The sequence below is a fragment of the Cydia pomonella genome, chromosome 1 (assembly GCF_033807575.1).
Source record: "Cydia pomonella isolate Wapato2018A chromosome 1, ilCydPomo1, whole genome shotgun sequence".
NCBI lineage: Eukaryota > Metazoa > Arthropoda > Insecta > Lepidoptera > Tortricidae > Cydia > Cydia pomonella.
Genome location: NC_084703.1, coordinates 28,347,680 through 28,374,211, shown reverse-complemented (window position 1 = coordinate 28,374,211; position 26,532 = coordinate 28,347,680). Strand labels below are relative to the sequence as shown.

The window sequence follows — 26,532 nt, the reverse complement described above, 5'->3', positions numbered from 1 at the left end:
TTAGCAAACAAACATTACATTTTATAAAACCTACCAGACTCATTCAGGCTCTTCTCAAATTTCTTCTTGCTTTTTACTTGACTTGAATCTAGGTCCAAGTCTGTTGCTTCAAAAATATCTTTTTCATTTGGGGATGCATTCTCATTTCTACTGTTACTCGCCTTTGACTTATTAACATCTTGCTTTGATTTGCTGAATTTGTTTAGCTTTGATTCATATGTATTCTCTGAGGATAAATCAAGGTGTCTTGTTTTTGCTTTTGGTGAAACAGTTTCTGATGCATGCTTTTCTGCAGTCAAACTCCCATTTCCATTAAAAGTGTTCACTTCCAGAGATTTGTTCTTTTTAATATTAGTATTAGTTTTTGTTGTATTTAGAGTAATGTTTGATTTGTCATTATAAGATTTTACAGGGGTAGTTTCCTTTGTAACATTATTCAGAGCTAATTCTTCAGTACTATCTAGTTCCAAAAGACTTTTATCAAAATCATCATCTGAATGAATACCAGTTTCAGTTTTCTTTTGGAATTTACTTTTGGATTTTACATTTGGCTCTGTTCTCTTAATGGGTTCACTGCCAAAGATGTCAGCTGCTTTAACTTCTTTGAGTTCTGTTTTAGCAAAGACCTTATGTTTGGGTTTCAGTGATAACTTATGATTATCTTCATTTGACTTTTTCTTCTTTGTAGAAAATATTTCTTCATCTGAGTCACTCAACACTCGTTTCTTTCTATTTTCTCTCTTCTGAAATCCAAATTCCTGTAAATAACTGTTCCTACTACTCTTACTACTATTGGCTTTCCAGATACATTGAAGCCCCAAAATAGTGTTCCCAAGTATACAGTATGTGTATTAACTAAAACCATTGAGGTTTAAGTCAGAAATATGAGATTGGTAGCTAATTTATTTAACTCAGACACTTTTTATGGGTGCAATACTTTCTATGCTATTACTGAAATAATTACCTAGGTTACTTATTGATATTTCTCAAAGGGCATGAGCATTGTCAATAACAATGTAAATGTTGAACAGTTGCCCCTTGTTACATATCAACAATGCACAGAAATGCATGCAATGTAATAAATCAAAGCATAAACAAGCATAAACGAGTATCAGAAGTGACGGAAAACCAGCCAAGTGTGAGTCGGACTCGGACAGGAAGGCTTCTGTACCATTATCTATAAAAACGGTTACCCATCCAAGTACTGACCCCGCCCGACGTTGCTATATTTGGTGATTGGATGAGAACCTCGAAATTGGAAAGAAACATTTATTTTATTCTGTTTTTAGAATTTGTTGTTATAGCAGCAACAGAAATACATAATCTGTAGAAATTTCAACAAGCTAACTATCACGGTTTAACAGACAGAGGAGTCTCAGTAATTAAGTTTGAAATCATTGTTATAGGATGGTCATTGTTGCCATTGTTGTCAAAGTTTGCCCGTTAAAGGGTTAACTGACTGAAAGAAGGTACTTGAGAAATTGATTGAACAATTAATTGCCACAAAACATGCTCAGAATCTATTAAAAAACATGTCATTACAGTGAACTCCAATTCCCCATCAACCAGTTTTAACAAACGGTTTTCGTGGTATTACTAATACTACAAAACACTTTTCTTCAAAAGTTATTTTTTACAAGCTACAAACTGGCCGCAACAAAAGGCGAATTCCAGAAAAAAGGAAGTCAAGGCATGTTTGGGGAACTAGAGGCAGGAGCTTAGGATACCCTTGCCTCAATCAAAATTAGATTGAATATAGTTAAATCATTATTTACATAGATACACGCACACATCTCGATGCCTACATTATGTACCTTTTTTTACAATGAGATGTATTGAAACAACATTATTAAAACTAACCTGTCACAACCAGTTTAAGCTTTAAAATGATGGGTGATCAGAAAGCATGGTGATTATATTCTTTGTGCTGGATATCCCCAGGACTGTACGCTAATAATAGCTCGAGATGGTTTCCGTAAAAAATGATGAATTTTATAACAATACCTTAATCTTAATTTCAACATCAGGAGATTCTGGTATAACATCAACATCGTCTTCTGCTTTTGGCTTTTTCACTTTCTGAGGCTTGAAAAACGATCGAATATCCTGTGACAGAAATAAAACAATTTGGTTTGTTAAACCCATATTGTATGCCATTTTCTTTACCTACTTATAAGACATTAGTCAGTATGCGAGCAACAGCGCAAAGGGAACTAGCCAATGGTTTTTTTTTCTAATATTACACATACCTTAGACATCTTTGGTTTGCAATTCTCGGAAAGATAATATCATTTATAAGTAATAAGATTATTGTAAAAAAAAAAACAATTCGATAACATACACCAATTTCGCGCCTCTTATTATGTTCGCCGTTATTACATGGATTGGATGTGACATTGACAACTGACATATGACAATTCAAACGTCAACTTTTTTTCTAGTTTAGCTGGCGAAGGCTAGCGATCATTCGGCCACATAATTATCGCATTGTTGTGCTATGTCTGGTTAATACTTAATATATTTACATCATTTATCTATATATATTATCATTATTTTGGGAATAGAAATTATGTCCATAATGTGCAGTGCAAATTACAACTGGTATTACGAGTGCATATTTGTCTGTTGACACTTATGAGCATATTTATGTGCCCTTTCCTCTTCCTTCTTCACTGTTTTCTAATATACCTATTATGGGGGGTAGAGGGGACATCCCTCTACCTTTCATAACACCTATGTAAATTAATATAGTTCTACTGACTGGACTGACTGTGAATCAAAAACTAAAGATAATTAAATTCTTTATCTTTACCAAAAAGTAGGTAGTACAAGTACACTGTCAGGAAAATGTCATTTCGCCACAAAACGTCGAGCAATGAGTAATTTTTCAAATACAGTAGATAAGCACAATTTGTCAGAAATTCACTTTACTAATGCTTCTTTTTCTCGTTCAGTTCGTCGTATTAGTTAAAATCAGTACATCACAAAGTAGTACTGGTACTATATTGTTTTACAATAAGCACATCGACACGGATTGCTGGAGTCAGGAAGAGTTGGCCAAATTACAAGCTCGAAAGATTTTGAACCAATTAATACCAAAGCAAACACCACCAGATCAAATAAGTAAAAAATTTGCAAATGACGCTTTGCGATATTACCGGGAAGCCTTGTACACTGTAGATAAACAACACCATTCTTCATCTCAAAAGGTGCTAAGGGAAGCTCTAGCAGATACCATCGGTGGTCATTTGAGAAGCGAAGTGCTTCCCGCCGTTAGACTGGCTTTTTACGCCGGGTATGTGCCATATAAACCAGCTAAGGAATTACACGACCTTTACAGCCAAATAAAGACCTCGTTAAACACCGAGGGACGTGGTTGGAAACCTCCTCCTAAAATTCCGCTGATAGCTAACCTGACAGTTACGAAACTCGCCATAGGACGCGGTAAGCTCTTCGATCCATGCAATTTTTTAGTCGTTAAAAGAGATTCAAATGCATGTATACGAATGCCAATTCCAATAGTTGATGATGCTAATGACCCCTCTGCGATTGCACTGCCTTTCAAGAGTGGGGGCTTAGTCAATATGCTGTCCCCAACCTCCGAAAATATATTCCTAAAATATTATACTACGGCTTCTCGGTGTATTTTACGTAGGTCACCTACAACCTGTCGACATTCCGATATTGTAAAATTTAATAGTGACTTATGGTGCTGGATGAAAAATGATGTAGCACCTCATCTGATGGACGAAAAGCTATACGCAGCGTATGGCGGCGTACTTAGAGTAGCTGCAGCTGTACAAAATTACGGAAAAGTTTTACCCAGGCGTAACCTCTTTGATAATTACAGAAACCCTATAGTGGAATGGGATTCTTGGAGAAAATTAACCGAGCCATACTTTTTCATAGACTCAGACTGGACTCCCAGTATTTACGTTGGAGTCGTTGTTCTAGCTGCATTTGCTATATGCTTATTACAAATGTTTTACAATTATATATTTGGACAAACTAATACGTGTGCTTGTGGAGGAGAGAAACCGTCTGTCTTTCAAAAGATAAAGCAGCAGCATATCCAGCATGGAGCAACTAAAAGCGTTTACTACAATGAACCACAGCGCACATGTTGCTCTCCAGGTAGTAGAGAAACAAATAAATCATCACAGATTCCTTCTAAGACACAAAGAGTTTACGACTACAATGATAATCTGTTAGATGTTATCATGAGCGACGCCGAAGCGGGCGAATACAGCAGTTCAGACTCTAATAACGGATGTAAGAAAGAAAACCAGCATTACGAAATCGAGACGAAAGCGGTAGCGAGGACGACTAGCCCACCAAAAATAGAAACTTCAATCGAGCAGCTGAAAATCAATAGAGGTCGAGTCAGTATTCGGGGCGATGGAGCACAGATGATGGATAAGTGGGCGTCAACAGAGGACGGCAGCTCGTCATGCTGCGAGTCGGCGAGCAGCGGCAGCTCAACGTCGCGGCCGCGCACGCGGCAGGCGCGCCAGCGCTCGCGCGACCTGGCCTGGGCGCGCCAGGTGTTGCACTCCGAGATCTCGCCCGCACCGCACACCAGGACGTCCAGAACCAGTCCACACACTGAAATGGACTCTTATACGACGTCTACGACGCAAAGATAGACGACTTTAGATAATTGTTTACCATTGGTAATAATATATTTTTAGGAAAATGCTGGTTTATTTAAGATGATTATTTTGTTAAGAAATATTCTATTGTAAGATCTTATTGAAGTGGAATAGATACGAATAAAACGACTATATACATAGATACATCTATATTTTATCTATAAATTAAACCAAATGAAGCTTATTTGTATCACCTGAACGTAAACGTATGCGTTATGAAAAAAACCGTTTATATCAGATCTCTAATCCATAACGACTATCAGTATAAACTTAAAACTTTGTCCTTATCTTTAACAAACTACAAAAATGGTTATGGCGCCATACTGTCCATCACTGGAGAAAAAATAATAATTTCAATATGTTAAAACTAATTGCAGTAGCTTTCATTAAACACGTCGAAAACAAAAACCCGAATATGACCTTCAATTTTACAGGTGGCATCGAGGTCTCCTGGTCGAAGTTACCTATGCAATAGACTGTCCGAGGGACTATGCAAATTGATCGCTTTTTGTCCGTCAGACGCATACGAGCCGTAGTAGAAGGGAAGCTGCTTCGTTAGCTTGGACATTAAAGCTGGCGTTTCGCAGGGTTATATGCTATCCCCAATGTTGTGTTTGCTGAATATAAATGACATGTTTATGAAGACGACAATAGTTGAGTGTGGCTAATGAAAGATGAATCTGCAAAAATGCGGCAATTTCACACTTGCCCTTGTAATCAAAGAGTTGTCTGCTACAGATTTTTTGAAATTGTAGCGTTTTTGCCGTGCCAATATCGATATTATTTCTGAGGAGAGCACTGTATCCACTATTCAGAGTGTCAATGTGGAGTCAAGAAATAAGTTTGCTAGCCCGTGTAGCACCTTACTCTCCCATGCCGCTTTGCGATCCGCAGTACTTAGTACCACAGGTTAATGTATATTTATTATTTAGTTTTGTATTAGATTATTTTGAATTTTATTCTGTTTGACCCTGCACCAACTCAATCTTTCGGTTTAGCCCATGGTTGACTGGTAGAGAATGCCTTTTGGCATTAAGTTCGTCATTTGTACTTTCATGTATTATGCAATAATGTTTAAATAAATAAATAATTTTATCGGGGTCCCCTTCTTCGAAATCCGGCCCGGTTGTACCCACGTATATGACGGAAATAAATAAGATGTTAACTCATATTTAGATAGGATTATACTGGATAAATTATTTATTTACACGGAAATTAGTTATACAGTAGGTATATTAATATATCACATCAATACATTTTGTACCTTAAAAACTAATATAACGTACTTTTACACTTACATAGGTACGAATATATTATGGATAAAATAAAATTTGCAACATAAATCTCTTATATCTACGTATACATACTATGTTCGCATCACAGTATTCACAATATGTCCTACAGTAATTTTAATTCATATAGTTATATTATATCAGGTAGAAGTAGGAAACATATACAGACATCCAGACCGAAAAAAAACACAATTCTAAAACTTGGGAATCAAACAATCACAATGCGACAACGTCGATATAAATACATGTTTGTAATAAATACTAGTCATTAACATAAGACTTAAATTTTCTTCAGAGTTTCAATATTTATTCTGAACTTTATAATTTGTACAGTAGGTAGTCATCAGATATGCAGGAGCAGCCAAGGTGGTCACAAATATCTGAACACGCCTCTAATGTCAACGTCTTTAGATCATTATGTTTGAGCACTTTGGCCACTCCGACATATCTGATGGCGACTGTATTTATATTAACAGCAACACACTGAACTGACCATTAGTAGGTAATTTCCTAAGTGAGCTTTGCAAATTGACAGCTACCTGTGTTGAAGACATTACATAAATATTAGGAGCGAGAATATTAATCTGGTTCAGAGTATCATCTGGTTTACTAATTGCTAATGTGACTGCTACACAATGAACTGTAATAAAATACCAGCTGGGGTTTATTAAACGAATGAGTTTCATAAAAGGATCGCAATAGGGAGCGTGCATGAACTGTAGGAGGCAGCACAGGAGCTGTCAGATTTTTGGCGCGAAGCGTAAATGTGATGTTTATTGTTCCGATGTGGCCGCAAGATGGCAGAACCTATATGCACAAGAAAACACTTGACGTGTAAATGTGCCTGTTTATGGTTCCGATTCAGACCACAAGATGGCAGACCCTCTAACGCGCACGGTCCCTATAGTACATTGTGCAACGAGCGGGGTAACTGAAATTTTTGAAGCGAGGGCGGTAATTCCCGTCAGCCGGATGTTGGAGGGAATTTAAGACCCGAGGTTGCAATATTCTTACCCCCGGAGTTACACACAATGTTTTTCATCACACTTGCGAAAAAAAAACTAAATTATAAGCGAAATAATTCTTAAATACGGTGACATTTCAAACATTCGTCCGCAATATTGCCAATTGTCATTCTTTGACAGGTTAGGCATCGAAGGTACAGACCTATTCGAAATTCAGCCACGATTGAAAATTATATGTATATAATATATAAAATATTTTAAACTGTTATTAAATAAATCAAATTGATTTTTATAAAATAATTAAATTATTAACGGCAGTGTTTTTAAAGTAAAACTCATTTACACTACGTGGTTTCTATATTTTTGTGACATAATTTAAAATAAAAACAACGGGTAGCACTCCGCGAGTGCTGGCAGAAGTGAAAACTTGAATATTAACGTTGTGCATTTTTGATATTTTGGAGAAATTGAGTAGCAGTTTTATAAAAAGAGATAATTCTTTATTATACCTACGTAAATAAATTTGAGAGATGAAGATATTTTGAAATGCGATTTATTGTGTTAATACACAATATAACATATACAGAGTAATTCATGAGACGTGAGCAGGCCTACAGCCTACACAATCAGTAAATGTTAATGTATCGTTCACCATCACATTAAGTAAAACAATCACGCTTCTTTTCTGTTATTTAACTTTTTGATAAGAAAAAATTTGAGTATCTACAATCATGGACACCCAACAACAGAAAGATACAATACAACACAATTAACAAAGATTAAACCTCTTTAACCGTTATGACAGCACTTTGATTAAGAAGAAAATAAAATGTCACACTACACTTGAATGAGATACGATTTTTCAAAAGTAACCAGGCTTCGATGACATTCAATTTGCACGTCACCATGATGTCACGTGTCCGTCTTACGAATTTTCAATCTGACGGCCACGTGACCTGACGCGAGTTTAAAATTTTATCCCCATCACAAAAAGTGCACAGCGCCGCTAAAGAAGTTTTCACTTTAACATTTTTTTTTTCACAATCCATAACTCCCGCGTGAACAATATAGGCCTTTGTCCTTCAGTACACCTGCTTAAAATAAGATCTTTTTTAAGCAAGTGTGATGAAAAAGTGTTTAATGCCTAGTACAGTTACGTACCTGCTGCTTTATCTATACACATACAAGCTCTACAAATAAAAGCTCTCTATGATGTGTTGAGGAGGTACATGTTTCCGACCCGCATTGTGGCATCGTTTTTCTGTTGCGGAACTCGCGGATGGGTCAAAAACATTTTTTTGTATGTTTAACTCGTTCGCGCCTTTCTTGTAGACATCGCAAAGTGAAGAGAATCTAAACGAATTTTTACGCTACACCCGCTACACCCGGCAGGATATTTTTTTTCTATACTTGAGATTTAAATAAGACAGTAAGATAAAAGTGAAAGACAGGTCGTTAACTTTTGTTGTTTTGTTCACAGAAGGAACCTCTTTCTGAAATATGTTTGCCAAATATATTATGATGAGGTGGCGTCTCCGAAATATCTTGATTGCTCATTTTACACGGAACCCTAGTTTTTTTTTAATTCAGAGACACACTAGATTCGGCCCAGCAGCCATATCGTTCAATTATCAAGTAACATGCGAGATTTGACAAAAAATCATTTCTAATAAAACGTCACCTCGACTGATATTAGAATAAAGGTTAAAAGAATTTGCTTTGTTTTTCAAAGTCGTTCCAAATTTGAATGTATGTAATTATTAAATCAATTTTGTTGTAAAAATGAAGTCTTAATATTTCACAGATAAGTAGTCTGCTGTAGCAAAAAAGTTTTTATATTTGGGATTATGTATATGTGCGTACATAAAACAATGGAGACAAACGATTATAAAAGGTACATCAAAGCGCGTGTGAAGCTTACATAAATTCATTGCGTGCTTGTCAAAACAATGTTCAGATGCACGCTAGCGAGTAAAGTATTCTACCACGAAACCCTACAACTTTACTCCACCCATAAAATATATATCAAGAGAAAAGGGAAATGCGTAAATAGTAAGCAAACCACAAATTGATATAAATAGTAATAGAAAATTTTACCCTCCAAGGCACAAATAAATGGTTTCACGGTACACTAATTGAACACACGTTATGTTAGGGCACAATGGAAACCCTATGCCCTAACACTCAAAGATCATTTCCTAATATTCCGGTACTGGCGAGCGCTCCACTTACGATGCATGAACTTCACGATGTACAGCGGCAAGCACGAGACGAGAGTTATTGTTGTTACCTTCCACCAGAAATCCCAGTGCTTGATGAAATCCGAGTCTGCAATGAACAAAGTATTTAGATTCAACATTCAGATTCCAGAATGGGGCTACCATTAGCATGATTTTGTCAAGAGACTTTACATTCCATGCGTGATTTTTACACACTTTTACTTAACTTCACTTCAATTAAACGATAATAATATTTCATTCAAATCTTACAACTTAAATATCAACTACTTCTCTTTGTGTGAGGTGAGAGTCAGAATGGCGGGTATACCTAAATAAAATTAAATGAAAACCATACCATATTTTTGTACCTAATTTGTACTATTTAGTACCTCCTTTAAAAAAAATTGTACCTCACGGTACTTAAAGTTATCACCAAAAACACCGTGGTTATTGATAAATTCTATAAAAGCCAAATTTTTGTACCTTTTTTGTACCTTAATATTCAATTATAATAAGAGTCATTTTATTTTTGGTTTCCAAGTTTTACTCATTTTATATTTTGCTTGCTATTAAAATTTTTAAGAAAAAACGCTAAGGTACAATTATTTTTATTACGCCAGGATTTAGTACCTTTAATGTTTAATCTGTTAAGTTCAAATAACTCAGTAAATCATGTCTGTCGTGAGGTACAAATTTTTTTAAACGAGGTACTAAATAGTACAAATTAGGTACAAAAATATGGTATGCTTTTCATTTGATTTTATTTAGGTACACCCGCCATTCTGACTCTCACTTGTGTGAGTGGGTTGAAATTTGGCGTAATTCCGATGACAATACAATAACATGCTAAACATGAGCTGATATGATGATGCAGTTGGAAAATAGCTAAGGAAACGCCTCAATGGAAGAACCCAAACACATTGTGTTTAAAGTCATAGTACATCATAGGGGGTATTCCATCTGTCCAACATCTTGGTCTAATGTGCCATGCGTCCGACTCTCATTAAGCAAAATGTGAGACGCAAATACACATTGGACCAAGATATTGGACAAATGGAATATCATTCATAGACATGCAAATAAGGTATGAGAAAAGAAGTAAGTAGTCAGTTTAAAAGTGTAATTTTTTTTGTAGCAAATTGTTTACATTTCTCGAACAGTTGGGCCATTTTACTTAACCCTTGAACGCTTTATGTCAGAAAAACAAACATCATTCAAAACCCTGGGCGCAAAGGAGCTAATGTAAGCCTTACTCGGAAGTGTGAAGGTTACTTTGACAGCGTCGGCCATAACACCTATAGTAGTCCTTGGCGCTGTGGGAACGACGACTTTTTAGGTGTTCTTGGCGTTCAAAAGGTTAAAGTCGTATGCAGCTTTTTTCTCAGTTTCAGCTTGGGCAATAATTTTTACTTGGGCTTTCGTATGTCCAGTTGTTCTTCTCTTCAGGTCACATTTCTCAACCGAATCTCAGGAAGTTTTGTGAGCGTGCGTGCGTTGAGCGTGTCTACAATTCAGTATATGGATTTTTTTGTCATTTCAAAATGTTGGAGCCACAGGCTTTGCGAGGTCTACAGCTCACAGAGCCACTTTTTACAACCATGAATGGTCCATGGAGATTGAAATGAAGGATCTCAATTGTCCGAAACATCAAATGGGTTGATACATTACCGAAGTAGCTATTGAAGACGAGCAGCGTCGTGGCGTACATGAGCAGGCTGGCCAGCTCGGCCACCACCATGAGTCGGTGCCACGTGTCAACCGTGAGCGCCACCATGATGAGCTCGGTGAGGATGAGCGCCGTGTAGCTGATCTCTACGATGTGGATCAGCTGGTCCTCGAATAGCACCAGCGCGCCGTACATTATTACGCCGCCTGTGGCAAACCATTAATCAACTGGTGGCCATAAAGCCGTACAGCGCTATCTAAGTACAAAAGCTGGTAAAATGGAACCACATTTTTTTCTTAGACTTTACAATCAGCGATGTGTTTAAGATGAAGTGGAGTACCATACCCTACCACTAAGACAGAAATTAGAGTCGCTTATCATCATAGATTTATAAGCCCATTAGCGCCTTCACTTACTTTTCGGAACCCACCATTTCTCTAATGCTGTTAGGTAAAGTTACAGTAGAAAATCGAATTTTATATTTTATTTAAAATCAAAGTTTTGACATAAATATCATTTTTGATACAAGCTTTTATTGCTGACTGTACTTTTCTTTCCATAGGCAACTAAAACTCATCGAAACAATTCTAACAACCCCAAACACAATTAGGTTCCGTTGATTGATCACAGAGTTCCAACTGCTGTCTTCATCATCAGATCAGCTCGATGGTACCATAATATTGCATTGTCACCCAACTTACTTATGTGTGCAAATCTTCAGCTTCTTTGAAAACTAGGAAGTGAGTCAAATTTAACTTGCACTATTTGACCCGTACAGTACAAACATAGTTACATTAGTAGCACAATCGGAATAGGACTAACCTCGAAATCTCTGGGATATATAGTAGACATTTGAGGAATCGCAGCCATCTCGGAAAATGTGTATCATCCTGGATATATTCGCGTTTTACTCTAAATCTACGTTCTCGATGAAAATATGGGGTAAGGCAACATTAAACTTATTAAATTCTACACAAAATCGTCCTAGATATCTTTGCGAATAAAATATATCTTGTTATAGAAAATACTTGCTGAACCCAGATTTAGCGCTTATAACTTTTCAGGGGATATTCTCTTAATAGGAAACTTGTAGGAATATGAATTCCAGTTCTAACACTAAACAGAATACACAATCTGTACATGATCTATCAACATTTCATTCTATTGCGATTTAACCAGAAAGTAGGGTTATGGATTCAGAACAACCTGTAGCTGAGGAAACTGGAAGGATTTTTTAAAATGATATGTTGGTAGTAAAATATATTTGTACTTTTTATTAACTTATTACTAGAACACACATAGGGTAAGTGCACATGTGCAAAACCATTCAGAAATGTTTTGAGTTTAACAATATATGTACTCTAGAATTGTCTTAAATGGAGAACCCTTAAAATAGAATCCTACCTGGGTTCTAAGAGTTCTTTTGAGAACTCTTACAACTATTCTAACTTGCTAACATTAATATGTCGTGTGAAATTTAATAAGCTTTTACTTCACCATACACAATATTTATATTAAATCCATACATACAAAGAAAAAAATAAAAAACAAAAAAGACGCATACTTTGTCTTATGCTGCCTGATCCCCAAGCTTTTAAGACACGTAAATAGTTATTCCAGAAATTGTAGGTGTTTTTGATTACTGTCACTATTGTTTGAACCCCATTTAAGATCTAAAATCTGTTTTTGCAATCACATTATTTAGCCATAAACATTTTTCCTCCATTAATATTAGTAACTTTGTATTGCCTAGCACTTGCCTAGTACCAATTATGGATCTACTGATGTCTATTTTATTGAAATCCGCTCAATAGCTTAGTTGTAGTTGGGGTAGATCATGTACAAATGTATAGTTAAAAGTGGAATTCATTCTCTTATAAGTTTCCTATCAAGATAATATCCCCTAAAAGGACATAAGCGCAAAATCTGGGTTCAACATGTATTTTCTATAATAAGATGTATTTTTCCAGCAAAGATATCCAGAAATATTTAGTGTAGAATTTTATAAGCTTTAATGTTGCTTTACACCATAGTTTCATAGAGAATGTAGATTTAGAGTAAAACGCGAATTTCTCCAGAATGGTACACATTCTCCAAGATGGCTGCGATTCCCAAATGTCAAACGATGAGGGCATGAAAAAGGGGCCTTTAATGCATACCAACTTTCAAGACTGTTCCAGAGATTTCACGGTTGCTCCTATTCCGATTGTGCTATAGATACAATTTACTTAGTTACTTACGCACGGCACGCTTATGCAAATAAAATAAAAATTTGAAAAAGCGTTAATTTTAAACAATGAAATGCTTCGTTCTGTTGTTTTTGTTCCATAGCCATTCAAAGAGATTACTTTGAGTGATTTTGCAATCATGGACAAAATTGGTCTTCGATATACAGTATGTAACAGAACGAAAGGTAAACAAAGAGACCCATTAATGTTTAGGTTATACTGAGCAACTTTTACTATGGGACCAATCCCGAAATCGCGAAAACAAAACATTTTAACAAAAAAATTTAACCGCCGAAAAAAAACTAAAAGGCAATAAAAAAACCGGCTACTAACACGAAACGAATCGACCATAAAAAAATAATAGCGCACTGAAAAGAAAAAAATAATAATTTTGTCTTCAATAACGCAAGTGAATACCTACCCTACAATTACAATTATAATCTATTTCTATACACTTTCTATATACCTAATACAATCGCTAGGCTTATATCAATTTAATTACATCTAGAAAGTATGAACTATATACATACTTCTGAAATCAATCACACAAATCTGCGTATTTATATATTTACAATCTGTTATTTTTGGAGTCGGTGCCAGCCTCAAACAAACTTGAGCACCTTCCTTGACGCCCCTTGTATTGCCTTGTATTGGGCGCTTGGCGGAGGTTGCAGTTTTAAGTTTAAGTAATATACGTGTCGACTTGAGAACCTCCTCCGTTTTTTTCGTCGGTTAAAAATTGACTCTCCCATAGGAAATTTCAACATCAGATCAGCAAAATATATTACACAGCCAAATTTTTTTTTTGCGATTTCAGGGTTTGTCCCATAGTAAAAGTTGCTCAGTATGACCTAAACATTAATGGGTCTCTTTCTTTTCCTTTCGTTCTGTTACATATAGGGCTTGCAATTCGAATATTCGAATTTATCGAATATTTGGTTCATTGTAATATTCGAATAAAAATTTCGAGTAAATTTCATAACACCATGATTTCAAAACGAAAACATATATCACCTACTATGGCCGCTAACGAGCTGGCGCGCGATACGCTTGCGCGCTTATAGAGCCAGATTTCGTATACCTCCGTCTTACTCCCACCGCGCGCGTGCAAATAACCACGTTTCGCATTGCACAGGTGTTTGTCTATTTTGTCAAATATTGATTATTTTGAACGGCAAAGCAGTAGGCGATGTCGATTTTGTTGATGAAGATGATATCAAGGTGATATTGTTTAATTTAGCCTTTATAATAGCATAGCTCTTGATGCTGGAAGCAATTGTGAAGAGTCTGATTATAAAAAGTAGTAGAAGTATATTATATCAGTGTATGGACAGTGTTAGTAAGTCACGACACTCAATATTATGTTTGGAAATGTTATTTTATGCCGAATATTCCTTCTTTAATATGTTGTTAACTGTTAAACTTTGTAATCGTTGATGATTTCAAGACCGTTTACGAAAATAAATATAAAAAACACATTAAAGTTACGTTTATTTAACATTTGCCAAAATATTCGAATATCTCGAAAAAACAGAATATTCGAATTTCTAAAAAAGTCGAATATTTGCAATCCCTAGTTACAAACGAGTGTTTGAATGCCTAATTATGTACAGTTACATACACTATTTTATCTACACACATATTATAAACTTTCTATGATAAATTCACTAACCGAAATTACAGGGCCTCGTTGCTCTCTTGGCGAAACTCGCGGATATGTGGTGGCGTCACCGAAATATTTTTATCGCTCATTTTACACGAAAGTTTTGCTGTAGTTACTTTAAAAACAACAAAACATATTCATTCGTATGTCCCATTTCTGGTCTTTAACAATAATTAAAATAAACGACCAGAATTTGTTCCATGTTTTCGGGAATTGGGATAAGTAAAACTATAAAATTTTCTTGTCTTAAAAACAAAGAAGAGTATATTGAGTTGTTATTTAACTAATTGTTTTTTAGCCTTAATAAAAACGTATTTTTACAAGCAAACCCTTTAGTGATCACTAGTATATAGAACTAGCATCGATAGTTGACTTTATCGATACAGGAACTCCCTACTTGTCAAACAATTTTGGCCCGCGGATTCCTATGTCTGATTATCACTAACATATTTTATGACTAACAACAATGACGACCTGCAAAAATCGGAACTGCATTTTATATTGTTTAATTTTATGATTATTGACAATATGAGTAATAAAAATTATGATGGAACGTTATGGAGTGCAAAAATCGGAAATTAAAATGTATGGAAACCAATAGTGACCCATTTTGAAGACCCCCTCTCCCCATCCGCTTATATTAAAACGGTGGAGTAGTGTATAAATAATGTTTACCTTGATATATGGATATCCCCGTCCAAATGTAGAAAGTCTTGTATGACAATTGTCTCCCTTTCGTCAATTGTTTATACAGTTGAGGATATTTGAGAGCAGTAGAGCTAGGAATGTCTTTATCAAGGACCTGAAAATATATAAAAATATGTTACAAATTTGTCAGGGTTTTTGAATTTTTAATTTCGGGTCGGTTTTTTTTTGTTATTTTTGTTTATAATCAAAATGAAGTTTAAGGTGCAGAAGGCTCAGAAAACAGATTTAAAAAAAAAACGTTATCGTATCGTCCAATACGGCAGCCATAAATTAAATTAGCAATCTCGAGGCGTTGATTTATTCAAATCCTGGGTTTTTGACTTTTGCTCGTTAAAAAAATCACGCACATAGGTCTAAAATGCACTTTAAAAATTTGTAACAAACTTTTCACAAAGGCTAAATATATGAAAATTCCTTCTAAAAACCGGCATGTTTGAGGGAACTTATCGATTACTTTCTTTTAAACGTATAAAAAATTTAAAAACATGATATCCGCGATTTAGGGCACGCATATCCATCTCGCTCACGCTCATGTTCAGTGAGAGAGAGAGAGCGAAGAACATAAAACTTATGGGACATTAAGGCTCTTACCAAAGAAAATACTGGCAGCATAGTGAACAGGGTACCATATCCAACCATCAGGAATCCGGGATAGAGTGAGACCGACGAGAAGTAAAACACTACGCTGAACACCGCCTGAAACAAAAATAAAATTTCAGTCAAACTAATACTCATCGATACACTTCTAAAAATCTCAAACACAATCAGGTGTTGTTGCGTTGTTTTAACACAAAGTTCCTATCGCCACCTCCTATCTCCATCATCAGATCAGCTCGATGGTACCATAATATTGCATGGTCAGCTTTATTGGAACTCGGGAAGTGGGTCAAATTTAACTTGCAAGATTTGATCCGTACAAACATACATAGTTACTTTGCAAGTTAAGTAAAAGCTTGTAAAAGAGGGAAGCGGTTAATATGGTTCAAGTGTTATGAAGCTTTAATAGAAATAACCGAATTCACAATACAATTAGAAATGCCATTAATATTATTTACGACCATAGTGCATGTCCTAGCCCCAAAACCTAAAATACTTGTCGTGGAAGAGTTCCATTCTGATCTTCATGAACAGTTTAATTTCTGATGAAGTTTCGCTTAGTTTTTAGATGTAAAAAAATCACTAAAGGCATGCTTATAGGATTTGAGACGTTCCCTCAATTTTTCATGGACTCCATCAGAACTCGATCTTGTATAAAAATAAAAATGTCGTTTAAAAACAAAACTTGCTGAACAAACTAAACGAAGACGACATGTCGCCAAACTAGAAATCCGTGTCGTTGAGGTGTTCGGCTCTAGTCTTCATCAGCAGTTCCACATCATCAAATGTTACTAGTTCGGTTTATTTTACCTTATAGTTTCGGGAGCCCTTGCAGATACACTTCGACCGATAATAATCTTTTGTGTAATTACCCCCTTTCGACTCCATGTGCCGGATGATGGAGTTCTGGGTAGCAATTTTTTGGTGCCAGATAGCCGGCCCCGAAGCCTGTCCTCTTTTTGATGTTTGGACTTACAATAGTTCCCTGTGAAAGACCCACAAATAGCTCCGGACCTATAAGGCTGCTTACAGATCCGGCTCTGGTAAGTTCATCTGCATTTTCATTGCAATTAAGTTTTCTTTATATACATATAATAATAAATCTAATAAATCTTTAATTAACTTCTAGCTCTATAATCCCTTGATCGAGCCTGCTCACTATATGTAGGCCTATAAAATTTGAATACTTCCATCCGACTCTTCATGGATCTATCATCAGAACTAGATTTTAACAAAAATGGGAAAAATCTGAAGTTAGGAAAAAAAATCCATATTGGTTGAGAACTGACGAAGTTCTGAGGTAACAAACATTTAAAAAATAAAACATACCTACACAACCAATTTGAGAACCGCCTCCTTTTGTAATTTTTAAGTTAATAATGTGTCCCACTCGTTAGCGTAAATTCGTCTCCTTTGGTTGGTATTTCGGGAGTCTCTTATATTTTGAAAGTATTTACTTACGTAAAGGGGGGTTTTCGGAAAAAAGTGTACCATTTACTTTTATTCGTAACACTAACAACTCTTGATTGATTAAATAAAAGAAAATAGCTGTCCCCAGTGTTTCATACAAATTTTGGGTGTCACTTTTGCGATGGTCCCTACAAAATGCGTCACAAAACAGTATTTTTTTTTACACTTTTGTCCTTTTTAAATCGATAGTCCTCGTGTTTTCGAGTAGAAATAACTCAAAAGTACACTTTTTTCTGAAAATGATCAGTAATAAAGGTGTTATGAATGACGGTAAGATGGGGGTTCTAACGACGGCAGGTAATGTTTACTAATGAAGCCGTGAAATTGAAAAAACTTATAATATTTCTTCAGCAATTAGTTTTTAGAATACAAATTGATAAACATTGGTAACCGCACTAGGCAGGTCTGTAGTGTTTGTTATATTGTGTTGTTCCTTTAGCAGGCAGTTTAGGTCTTCTGCCGCATGCGTGGGTGCACAGAGCTGGTGTCTACTCCGCCCGCCGCCGCACAGGTGAAAATCCGTAGCGCGCCCACGCGTGCGCGCCATGTAGCGCTGCTGATCTGATAACTTTTTGATAGTGCGAGCCTTATGGTTTCGTCTTGGCAACATTGTACATCAAACTGTTTTTGGTGGGATACTATTTTTCAATATAGATAAGTGCACTCGCGCATGTTTTAGCGGAGGCCCTTATAGATTATAGGGTGGTTTCGCACTGGTGGCTGGGGCACTGACCTGCATGGTGGAGACGATGAGCCCGCGGTGCACGATGAAGAGCGACAGTGCGGCGGAGCGCATGACGGCGCGCCGGCCGTGCACCAGCAGCAGCCGCGCCAGGCTGGAGAACGCGCGCACGCTCACGTCACCCGCCAGCGACGCGGCGCGCCCCTCCGCGCCCTCTATGCCTACGCCTGTACATAGGCAAACTCCTCAACTGGTACATTTTACTAAATTAAAATTGACAATAGATATGCCAGTGTCCTAAAAAAATACATTACGTCAATTCATAAAATATAGGAGAATTGTTTTTATCTTTCGTCATTTAAACAAAAACGATAAAGATATAGCACCATGCGTGCCTCCACCTTAGATCTTTGGGCGCGATTGATCGCGGCAAAAAATGTATTACCTATGTCTGCCTCTTGTATCATGGCCACGTCGTTGCCGCCGTCACCGACGGCCGCCACGACGCGCCCGCGCGCGCGCAGCAGCTGCGCCACACGCGCCTTCTGCGTGGGCGAGCAGCGCGCCACCACCACACCCGAGCACCCGCACAGCACCTCCACCAGCTCGTCCTCGTAGCACTGCAGGCACATCTGTTCCAAAGACAATTTCAGCACTTGTCAAATGCATATTCATTTGTCAAAATAAATATTAAATATAGAATGGAATGAGAGACCTTTCTATACGCTAAAATTAAATTTGTCACACTAAACCTTATATCAATCGATTTTAAAAATCGCCAACAATAGTTATTTGTGTCCCAAGGGAGGCAAAGTAGGAAATTGCGTGCCGCGTGTAAAATTGTTATTCCATCTCGCGTGTTTGCCAACACGTGGAATGTCCTACGTTGGTGCGCATACTATTTTTCTGCTCGACGGAGGCGGAAAGCGGCAACTTCGTTTAGCGCAGCGGGAGGAAAGTTGATGCTTTCCGCCCGGAGGGCAGAAAAAAAAATAGCAACCCAGGTCCTGGTGAATTACATAAACCATAACCCATATCTAAAAACAATCACGGGTCTACCAACATCAGAAATTCTTAATTCCTTTACTTTCAGAAAATCGTGACTAGACCAATCGATTACACTTTAGGTTACGCTGCAGTGTCAGGTTAGATTATATCACTGAGGTGCGTAGGCGCGACAAAACGAAGTCGTGGTAGTGTGTTTAGTGCAGTGACCTCGAGCGTCTCGCCCTCGATGATGAGGTCCTGGTCGGCGGCGGCGGCGAGCCCGCGCAGGAGCGCGTGCGCGTCACGGCGCGAGCTGCACTCCGGCGCCACGAACCATCTGCTGCCGCCGCCGAGGTGCAGCGAGCGCGCAATGCACAATGCTGTCTCCAGTTTGTCGCCGGTCAACATCCAGATCTGCACATAAACAATGTCCTACTACTAACTTAAAAAATTGGCCAAGAACATGTCGGGCCATGCTCAGTGTAGGGTTCTCTAATTACCATTTTGTCAAAATTGGCTAAACAAGGGCTGATAGTAAGTATCATATGTCGCCATGCATTAGTTAAATGTGCGTTCCGTAACCCTTGGGTTAACGTGAATTATGACCTTGATCCCGGCGGCGCGCAGCATGGCCATGGTCTCGGGCACGTGGTCGGCGAGCCGGTCCTCGACGCCGGTGAGCCCCAGCAGCTGCAGCCCGCACTGCAGCTTCGACATCGCCGCCATGGTCTTTTCGGCGCGGTTGGTCACGCTCAGTCTCGCCTCTTTGTATTCACTCTGCGAATCGTAGTCTTATTTAATGCATAGCCTGCATAGGATTCACTGAAAGTTGTAGGAATTGACAGCATAAACATTACAAGCAGGGCCCGTACATTTCATGCCGTTGACGGAAAATGACGTCACGCTACATAGAGTATGATTCCAATTAGTCTTTTCGTAATAATTAATCATTTGTTAACCTCTTTAGTTAACTGATAATAGTGATATAGATACTTGACAATCAGTACAGAAACGTCTAACTTCCATCTTACTGTCACTCAACACAATAATAGATTATTAGTTTATTAAATGATACAAATTCTTGATTTTTAACAGTGTATTTGACGTAACAAGTTTTTTTTACGTGCTAACAAGTTAGTTATCAACATTTGTAGTACTTTTACACAAACTGCATGTATGTGAAATTACGTCATTTTTATGCCAACGACATGAAATGTACGGACCCTGATTACAAGCAATAAGAAGGATTTTGTTTTTGAATATGTTTTTTTAGTTACATTAAAACAGTTTGTGTTATTTCTGGAATACCACACCGTATTTTATTACTACAAATCGTACCTAAACAGCTTTTTAACCATGTCGAATACTAGTGACTCTGTGAGCTGTAGACCTCACATACCCCCATAACAATATAAAAATCAAAACTAAATAGAAATATCCAAAGAATTATTGACCCTACTCACAAAATTTTCATAGAATCGGATTAGAAATTCGACCTGTGAGAACAGCCAGAATTTTTGCTCAACCTAAAACGGAGACGGGAAAGGCATTAAAATACAAGTGTGACTTTAAGAAACAAACGTAGTGAATTTCTTAAAAGGACCACACCAGTGTTTTAATGCAAAATTATGTACAGTTACACACATTATTTTATCTAATAACATATTATAAGCTCTCTATGTCACTAACGACCTGTTAGAGCCGGAATTGGGGCATCGTTGCTCTCTGGTGACATTCGCGGATATTATTATGAGGTGGTGCCTCGGAAATATATTTATCACTCAATTTACACGAAATTATTGCTATAATAGTTTATTTAAAACAATAAAATAAATAAAATATAAACTAATTAAAGATTAAACCGTAGGTACGTCAAATGGCGGTAAATAAAACCTTTTTTTGGGCCTGTTACTTGCCAGGCATTCGTAGTTGACCGGTTTTATTTTTAATTCAGAGACGAACTAGAGTCAGGGGTCGATTACCATATCGTTCAATATCAATGAACATGCGAGATTCATTACCATTTTTTGCAATTTACATTTCATTTCGAATAAAAGGTCATCTCGACTGATATTGAATAGAGGTCAAATAAAATTGTTTTGTTTTTCCAGAGATCTTCGAAATTTTAATGTTATTACTCATTACCAAACGATTTTGCACAGATAAGAAATCTGTTGTAACAAAACAGTTTATCTTAATGCTCGCCATATTTGTGGATTTTGTAAGCATCATAGAGGGTTTATGGTATGTGCGTAGATAAAATACATAACGTTTAAGTACCTCAAATGCCAAGTATTCATTCTTAGTAAGAATTTCTTAGTTGAGGACCCTCTGCTTGCACTTCTTGTTGAGCCAGGGCGACCCCAAGACTACGCCTTTCACGTAGTGTGTTATGTCGCTGAATACTTACGGAAGGCTTAGGGCCTGTTTCACAATATCTAAGTAAAGTCCCGAATAAGCTGTTTGCCACTTATCTGACGAATAAAGTCATCGTTGGCGTTTCACAATTTTCAAATAAAGTAGATAAAGATAAGGTAGCTAAAGTGCTAAGTTTTGCAGGAAGTTTTATCTGGCAGTTAATTTATTTGTTAATTAGCTATCCAACACGTTACTCAGACTTTGTGAATCAGACCCTTAGTTAATTAGTTTTGCTGGGCATTTTCCACAAATCGACAACCATTGTTCCATTTTGCGTGAAAAACGAGGTAGCGCTACTCTAACCACCCTAGCTCCTCCAGAGCCAGGCTTAAAATAATACATAAAATAAAAACCTCAAATTCCAAATACTCGTTCTTAGTCAGAATTTTCTTGGCAACCACCAGGGTTCTCAGGCCCTCGGCCGCCAGCCGCTTGCACTCCTCGTTGAGCCAGGGAGACTCGAGGAGGGGCGCGAGCGCCACGTCTGCGCCTTTCACGTAGTACGTTATCTCGCCGGATACTTCCTCCTAATCAAAATAAATTTAAAACATGTATATTTGATTAATTTTGCAAAATCTACCTCATCCTACCGACAGCTATAGTTAAAAAAAAGGTATATACTTAGTCACGTCATAAGTTCTGTCAAAAGGGTTTTTACTGATAAATAGTAATAGAAAGCTTTTAACAAAAAAAGGTCAATCATGGATTTAAAGCTTGTTTTATACTGATCAAAACGTAATATTATTAGTTTGAAATTTAGGTTGCTACTTTATTTACTACTTGTTTACTTTAGAATTGCCGTTAGACGCGAGTACGCAGCTGGATTGTGAAAAATTATACTTTACAAAAGTGAGTAATAATCAGTATCACGTTAATCAAATAGGTACAATTGTTTATAAGTATGAACCTACTTTGTTAGAACGTTTCTTTCGCACCAGCATTTAGTTTTCCGACAAGTCTGTAGATTTAGCTAACTTTTAGTAACACGCTTATTTTTGATTGCCATCCAACGAGTAGGTTTGGTAAAACATGTACAGTTGGAATTTCGGCAGTTCAATACACATAAATTATATATTTTAAGGAAGATAAAAGATCCAGCTTTTGCTTTATGTAAGATTAAGCTATGTAAAAAGAAAAATAAATAAATGGGGATCAAGATCGCAACTGATGGGCACGTATTTTTTACATATTTTTTTAAACTTTTCAGATATTACATAGAATTATGCAAAAATGAGACAGCAAATTACTTTAAATTATTTTGACGACCGGTTTGGCCTAGTGGGTAGTGACCCTGCCTACGAAGCTGATGGTCCCGGGTTATGTATTTGTGTGATGAGCATGGATATTTGTTCCTGAGTCATGGGTGTTTTCTATGTATTTAAGTATTTATAAATATTTATTATATTATATATATATCGTTGTCCAAGTACCCTCAACACAAGCCTTATTGAGCTTACTGTGGGACTTAGTCAATTTGTGTAATAATGTCCTATAATATTTATTTAAATTTATTTATTTATTTATTTAAGTAATTCAACATTAAATATACAAGCTTTCAACCGATAAATATGAATAATAAAGGATCTGTGCCTATAACTTTTTTGTCAGTAAAAAACTTCATGACAGAACTTATAACCTGACGAAGTAGTTATTATTTATTATTTTAACTTAATTATTACCATGCAGGTAACTCACATTCACTAACTCACTCATATTTCTTTTTATCTTTTATTTTCCTCTGTAGTGAAATGTTGAATTTATTTTGAGATAATAAATAACTTTAGCCGTATAGCTTAATAAATACCATAGCTGGGCAGAAGTGCGTTAATCGTTAATTAAAGAAGTTAAGTTTATAATTAACTTTTAAGTTAACTAACTTTTAAGGTAACTTCAAAAACCTGTAACAGACTTGTTAACTTCCGTTAACCTAAGTACCTACTCACCAAGGCCGCACGCTGCCGCGCCGCGCTGATCAAGTTAGTTTGCGTTAGGTTTGTATAATAGATATAAGAAGTAAGGAGATTTATAACGAAGCATAATTTCAATGAGTCTCGTTGTCTCCAACTGTCCCCCACCACATCACTGAGGGCGTGGCCAGACAACCAACTCACGCGCTGTGATTGGATAAACCGCGCGGAGTAAGAAACGAGAGCGGCGACACTAGAGGGAGGAAAAGTCGATAAAGTAACAGCTACTCGTATCGATATTTTATATTTACTATTATATTCCTTTAAATATTTGACTTTATTTGCGAGCTATGATTTTCAAGGTAGGAGTAAGGTATATCAGACCTGCTAGCATGAGTTGCGTTCTCGCGCGCGACTCCATACATCTTGCGCGACTTCAAATATGGACTCGCGCGCGAGAACGCAACTCATGCTAGGAGGTCAGTCGATCCATACGTTCTGGCACAAAGGTTTTTACTGATAAAATGGAATACTAACTTTTAATTTAAAAAGATGTACTATGATTCGAAAACTTGTTTTTACTAATATCTAGTATCTTCTATGATCTGAGGTTTGTATGCAGTGCAACATTACATAGCGCGAATCGTCGCGCGATTTTACTACTGACTAAGAGTCTAATATTGCTTACCCCGTGCGCCGTATTTTTGTTATTACGAGAGTATGACAGAGTCAACCGCGGCAACCTGAGCAGTTGCCATATAAGTTACACGGGTGCGAGCGAGACAAATATAACAACTTACTTACTATTCGAGACCGAGCGGTGACACGACTCGACGACACAACGATGGGTGATTATTTTTACTAGTTTTATTTCCTATTGCGTATATTTACGATTTTACGAGTTAACGATTAACTTTAACTTCCGTTAAAGCTTTTCAAAATTAACGTTTAACGAAGTTACCTTTGATTAACGGTGTCCAGCTCTGATAAATACTTACCACGAAAATCGTATTAGACATGAACGCTTAAGAAATTAGTTTTCTTTTTCACAAAACTTTTATCTTTAATAAAGTGCATCCTGTGTATCTATTACATCAGGCATGTACTCAACTATAGGGAGCCGTATTTTATTTTCAAACTTGAATTTTATTCTGTCTGTATTAGGGTAGAAAATCAAATGTATAAAAACCTTCCTGGCGATTTTTGAGTACACACCTGCACAATTATACCCATCATCTTGCTTTCGCTGGTGAAATGGAATATTTGCAGTATTGAGAACTGCATGATCTCGTTGGTTGCTCGCAGCTTCAAAGAGATGCTGCTAAAATCTCTTCGGTACAGGGATACACCCATCTGAAAATATTGGGCTGATATCACTTATCAGTGATGACGATTACATGAGGCTGGGTTGGCTTACAGCACTTGGTATGGCACTTAGAATTTCTCACTTTTGATTTTTATACATGATGCTCAGGGAACTATTACAAACCATTTTGTAAGTAGCCACACCAATTGGAGGGGCCCAACCATCCCCTAAACCCACATAAACTTTATATGTGTGCCAGCATTAAAGCGTCTGGTAAAAGGTACCGCCGGCGGAAATGTTACAGTCGACTGCAGCAGGAATCTAAACGTTCGCTTATTTGAAAAGAGCCCGCTACATAGCTTCGCTACGCATCCTCGCACCGCTCAGCTACCCCGCACATCTCTGGTGGAAACACTCACATCGTTCCACATCCTCGCTACGCAACTTCGTGTCGCTCAGCTTTGGTCAAAACCCAGCCTAACTAGATTATGTTACAAAATACAACATATAAAAAAAAAATCAGACCTCGGTCCATACAGTGTTAGTTTAACTTACTCTAAAAAGTTATATTATATTATTATTGAAATAAATTAAACTTAAAATATTTTAGGGTTTAAACTGGAGCCAGACACATACACTCATGTGAGTCATGTCATGTTCCCCATAATGATGTAGATATTGTGTTACCCGGTCGGTCCACTTGACGAGCGCCACTTCGTCGGGGCTAGAGGCCTGGTAATCGCACAGCTCCTGCTGCGGCACAGCGCCGCCGCAGCTCTCCGACATCATGGAGCTTCCCATGTCTAAACAACAATAATATATAAATATATATTATCTTCAAACATATTTATTTCTCTAAGAGTACACATCACTAAAGCAAGAAACAAACAAAATTTTAGTAAAATCATAAACGAGGAGTCAGTGAAGTAGGTAATAACAAAAGTTATTTTTTAAAGTGAGTGAAGCCAAACTTTCGGATAAAACTGTATCGTTGTAAATTGGGATTTGTTCAGCGGTATCGGTTCACCATCTCTCACCATACGCGACCCGAGTGACACGTCGCCACATGGGATTCGTTACCTGACTGCGCCTCGTCCGCCCTCTGGTCGTCGAGCTCGTAGACCGGCGTGACGTTGTGGCACAGCGCTAGGGCCAGCACCGCGCGCCACACCTGCTGCGGCGTCGGCGACAGAGGCTCCGAGCTCCCAAGTATGGGCGACGCCGGGGCCGAGTGCGACTCGTTCGTCAGATATTGTGTCAGCAACCCTTCCACCTGGATTAAATATAAGTATATCATATCATTTATTCAGTAATAGTCATACGTTCTCATTTATATATACTATTCACTCAGATAAGGATAATATATAATTAGATAAAAATTAACATGTCAATATGCATAAAGATGGAATGTTCATATTTTTAATGTCACATGGGATATTATTGTAAATTTTAGTTCCAACTACATGTATAGAATTGCCAGTTTTCCTAAGGCGATGAGTGGGCTGTTCCAAGTCATGCTAACGACTGTCCCGGAATCTCTTGTTGTTCCACTGTTTTTTGGGGAATGATAACAAGTTCACTCGGACGTACTTTGCCACCTCGAGTATAAACAGGGAGGGGAGTGTTAGAATGCGGAAATGAATGAAAAGTTGACGGGCAGGTGTATCTGGGGGTAACTCCTGCCATTGTCCTAATTATCTTTTTCTGGATTACAAATGGCAGGTCCCTCTCTGCAGCCAGCCCCCACAGCTCTAGTCCGTATGATAGAACCG

The 26,532-nt window shown here is 37.3% G+C and overlaps 3 protein-coding genes across 4 annotated transcripts in view; 1 reads left to right on the top strand and 2 right to left on the bottom strand.

The window, feature by feature from the left end:
• Nucleotides 1-2,387, bottom strand: part of LOC133527883 (replication factor C subunit 1) — a 45,905-nt gene extending 43,518 nt beyond the window's left edge. Inside the window, exons 1-3 of the mRNA XM_061865080.1 lie at nucleotides 2,250-2,387; nucleotides 2,005-2,106; nucleotides 35-743 (exon numbers count right to left, since the gene is read on the bottom strand). Of these exons, the coding sequence (XP_061721064.1) occupies nucleotides 35-743; nucleotides 2,005-2,106; nucleotides 2,250-2,258 (820 nt within the window). The 5' untranslated portion in view covers nucleotides 2,259-2,387. The remainder of the gene's footprint in view (nucleotides 1-34; nucleotides 744-2,004; nucleotides 2,107-2,249) is intronic.
• Nucleotides 2,388-2,857: 470 nt separating this feature from the next.
• LOC133527936 (uncharacterized) lies at nucleotides 2,858-4,794 on the top strand. Its single transcript, XM_061865139.1, has one exon. The coding sequence runs from the start codon at nucleotides 2,934-2,936 to the stop codon at nucleotides 4,644-4,646; it is 1,713 nt and encodes a 570-aa protein (XP_061721123.1). The 5' UTR covers nucleotides 2,858-2,933; the 3' UTR covers nucleotides 4,647-4,794.
• LOC133527890 (probable phospholipid-transporting ATPase IIB) overlaps nucleotides 4,787-26,532 on the bottom strand; it is a 39,213-nt gene continuing 17,467 nt past the window's right edge. Inside the window, exons 8-19 of one of the 2 annotated variants that reach the window (XM_061865086.1) lie at nucleotides 25,841-26,033; nucleotides 25,448-25,563; nucleotides 24,670-24,807; nucleotides 21,901-22,074; nucleotides 19,736-19,906; nucleotides 19,358-19,543; nucleotides 18,588-18,774; nucleotides 18,194-18,384; nucleotides 15,985-16,089; nucleotides 15,361-15,487; nucleotides 10,797-11,000; nucleotides 4,787-9,237 (exon numbers count right to left, since the gene is read on the bottom strand). In XM_061865086.1, coding sequence (XP_061721070.1) covers nucleotides 9,101-9,237; nucleotides 10,797-11,000; nucleotides 15,361-15,487; nucleotides 15,985-16,089; nucleotides 18,194-18,384; nucleotides 18,588-18,774; nucleotides 19,358-19,543; nucleotides 19,736-19,906; nucleotides 21,901-22,074; nucleotides 24,670-24,807; nucleotides 25,448-25,563; nucleotides 25,841-26,033 — 1,929 coding nt within the window. In that variant the 3' untranslated portion in view covers nucleotides 4,787-9,100. The remainder of the gene's footprint in view (nucleotides 9,238-10,796; nucleotides 11,001-15,360; nucleotides 15,488-15,984; nucleotides 16,090-18,193; nucleotides 18,385-18,587; nucleotides 18,775-19,357; nucleotides 19,544-19,735; nucleotides 19,907-21,900; nucleotides 22,075-24,669; nucleotides 24,808-25,447; nucleotides 25,564-25,840; nucleotides 26,034-26,532) is intronic. The other variant, XM_061865093.1, reaches the window with a different exon arrangement.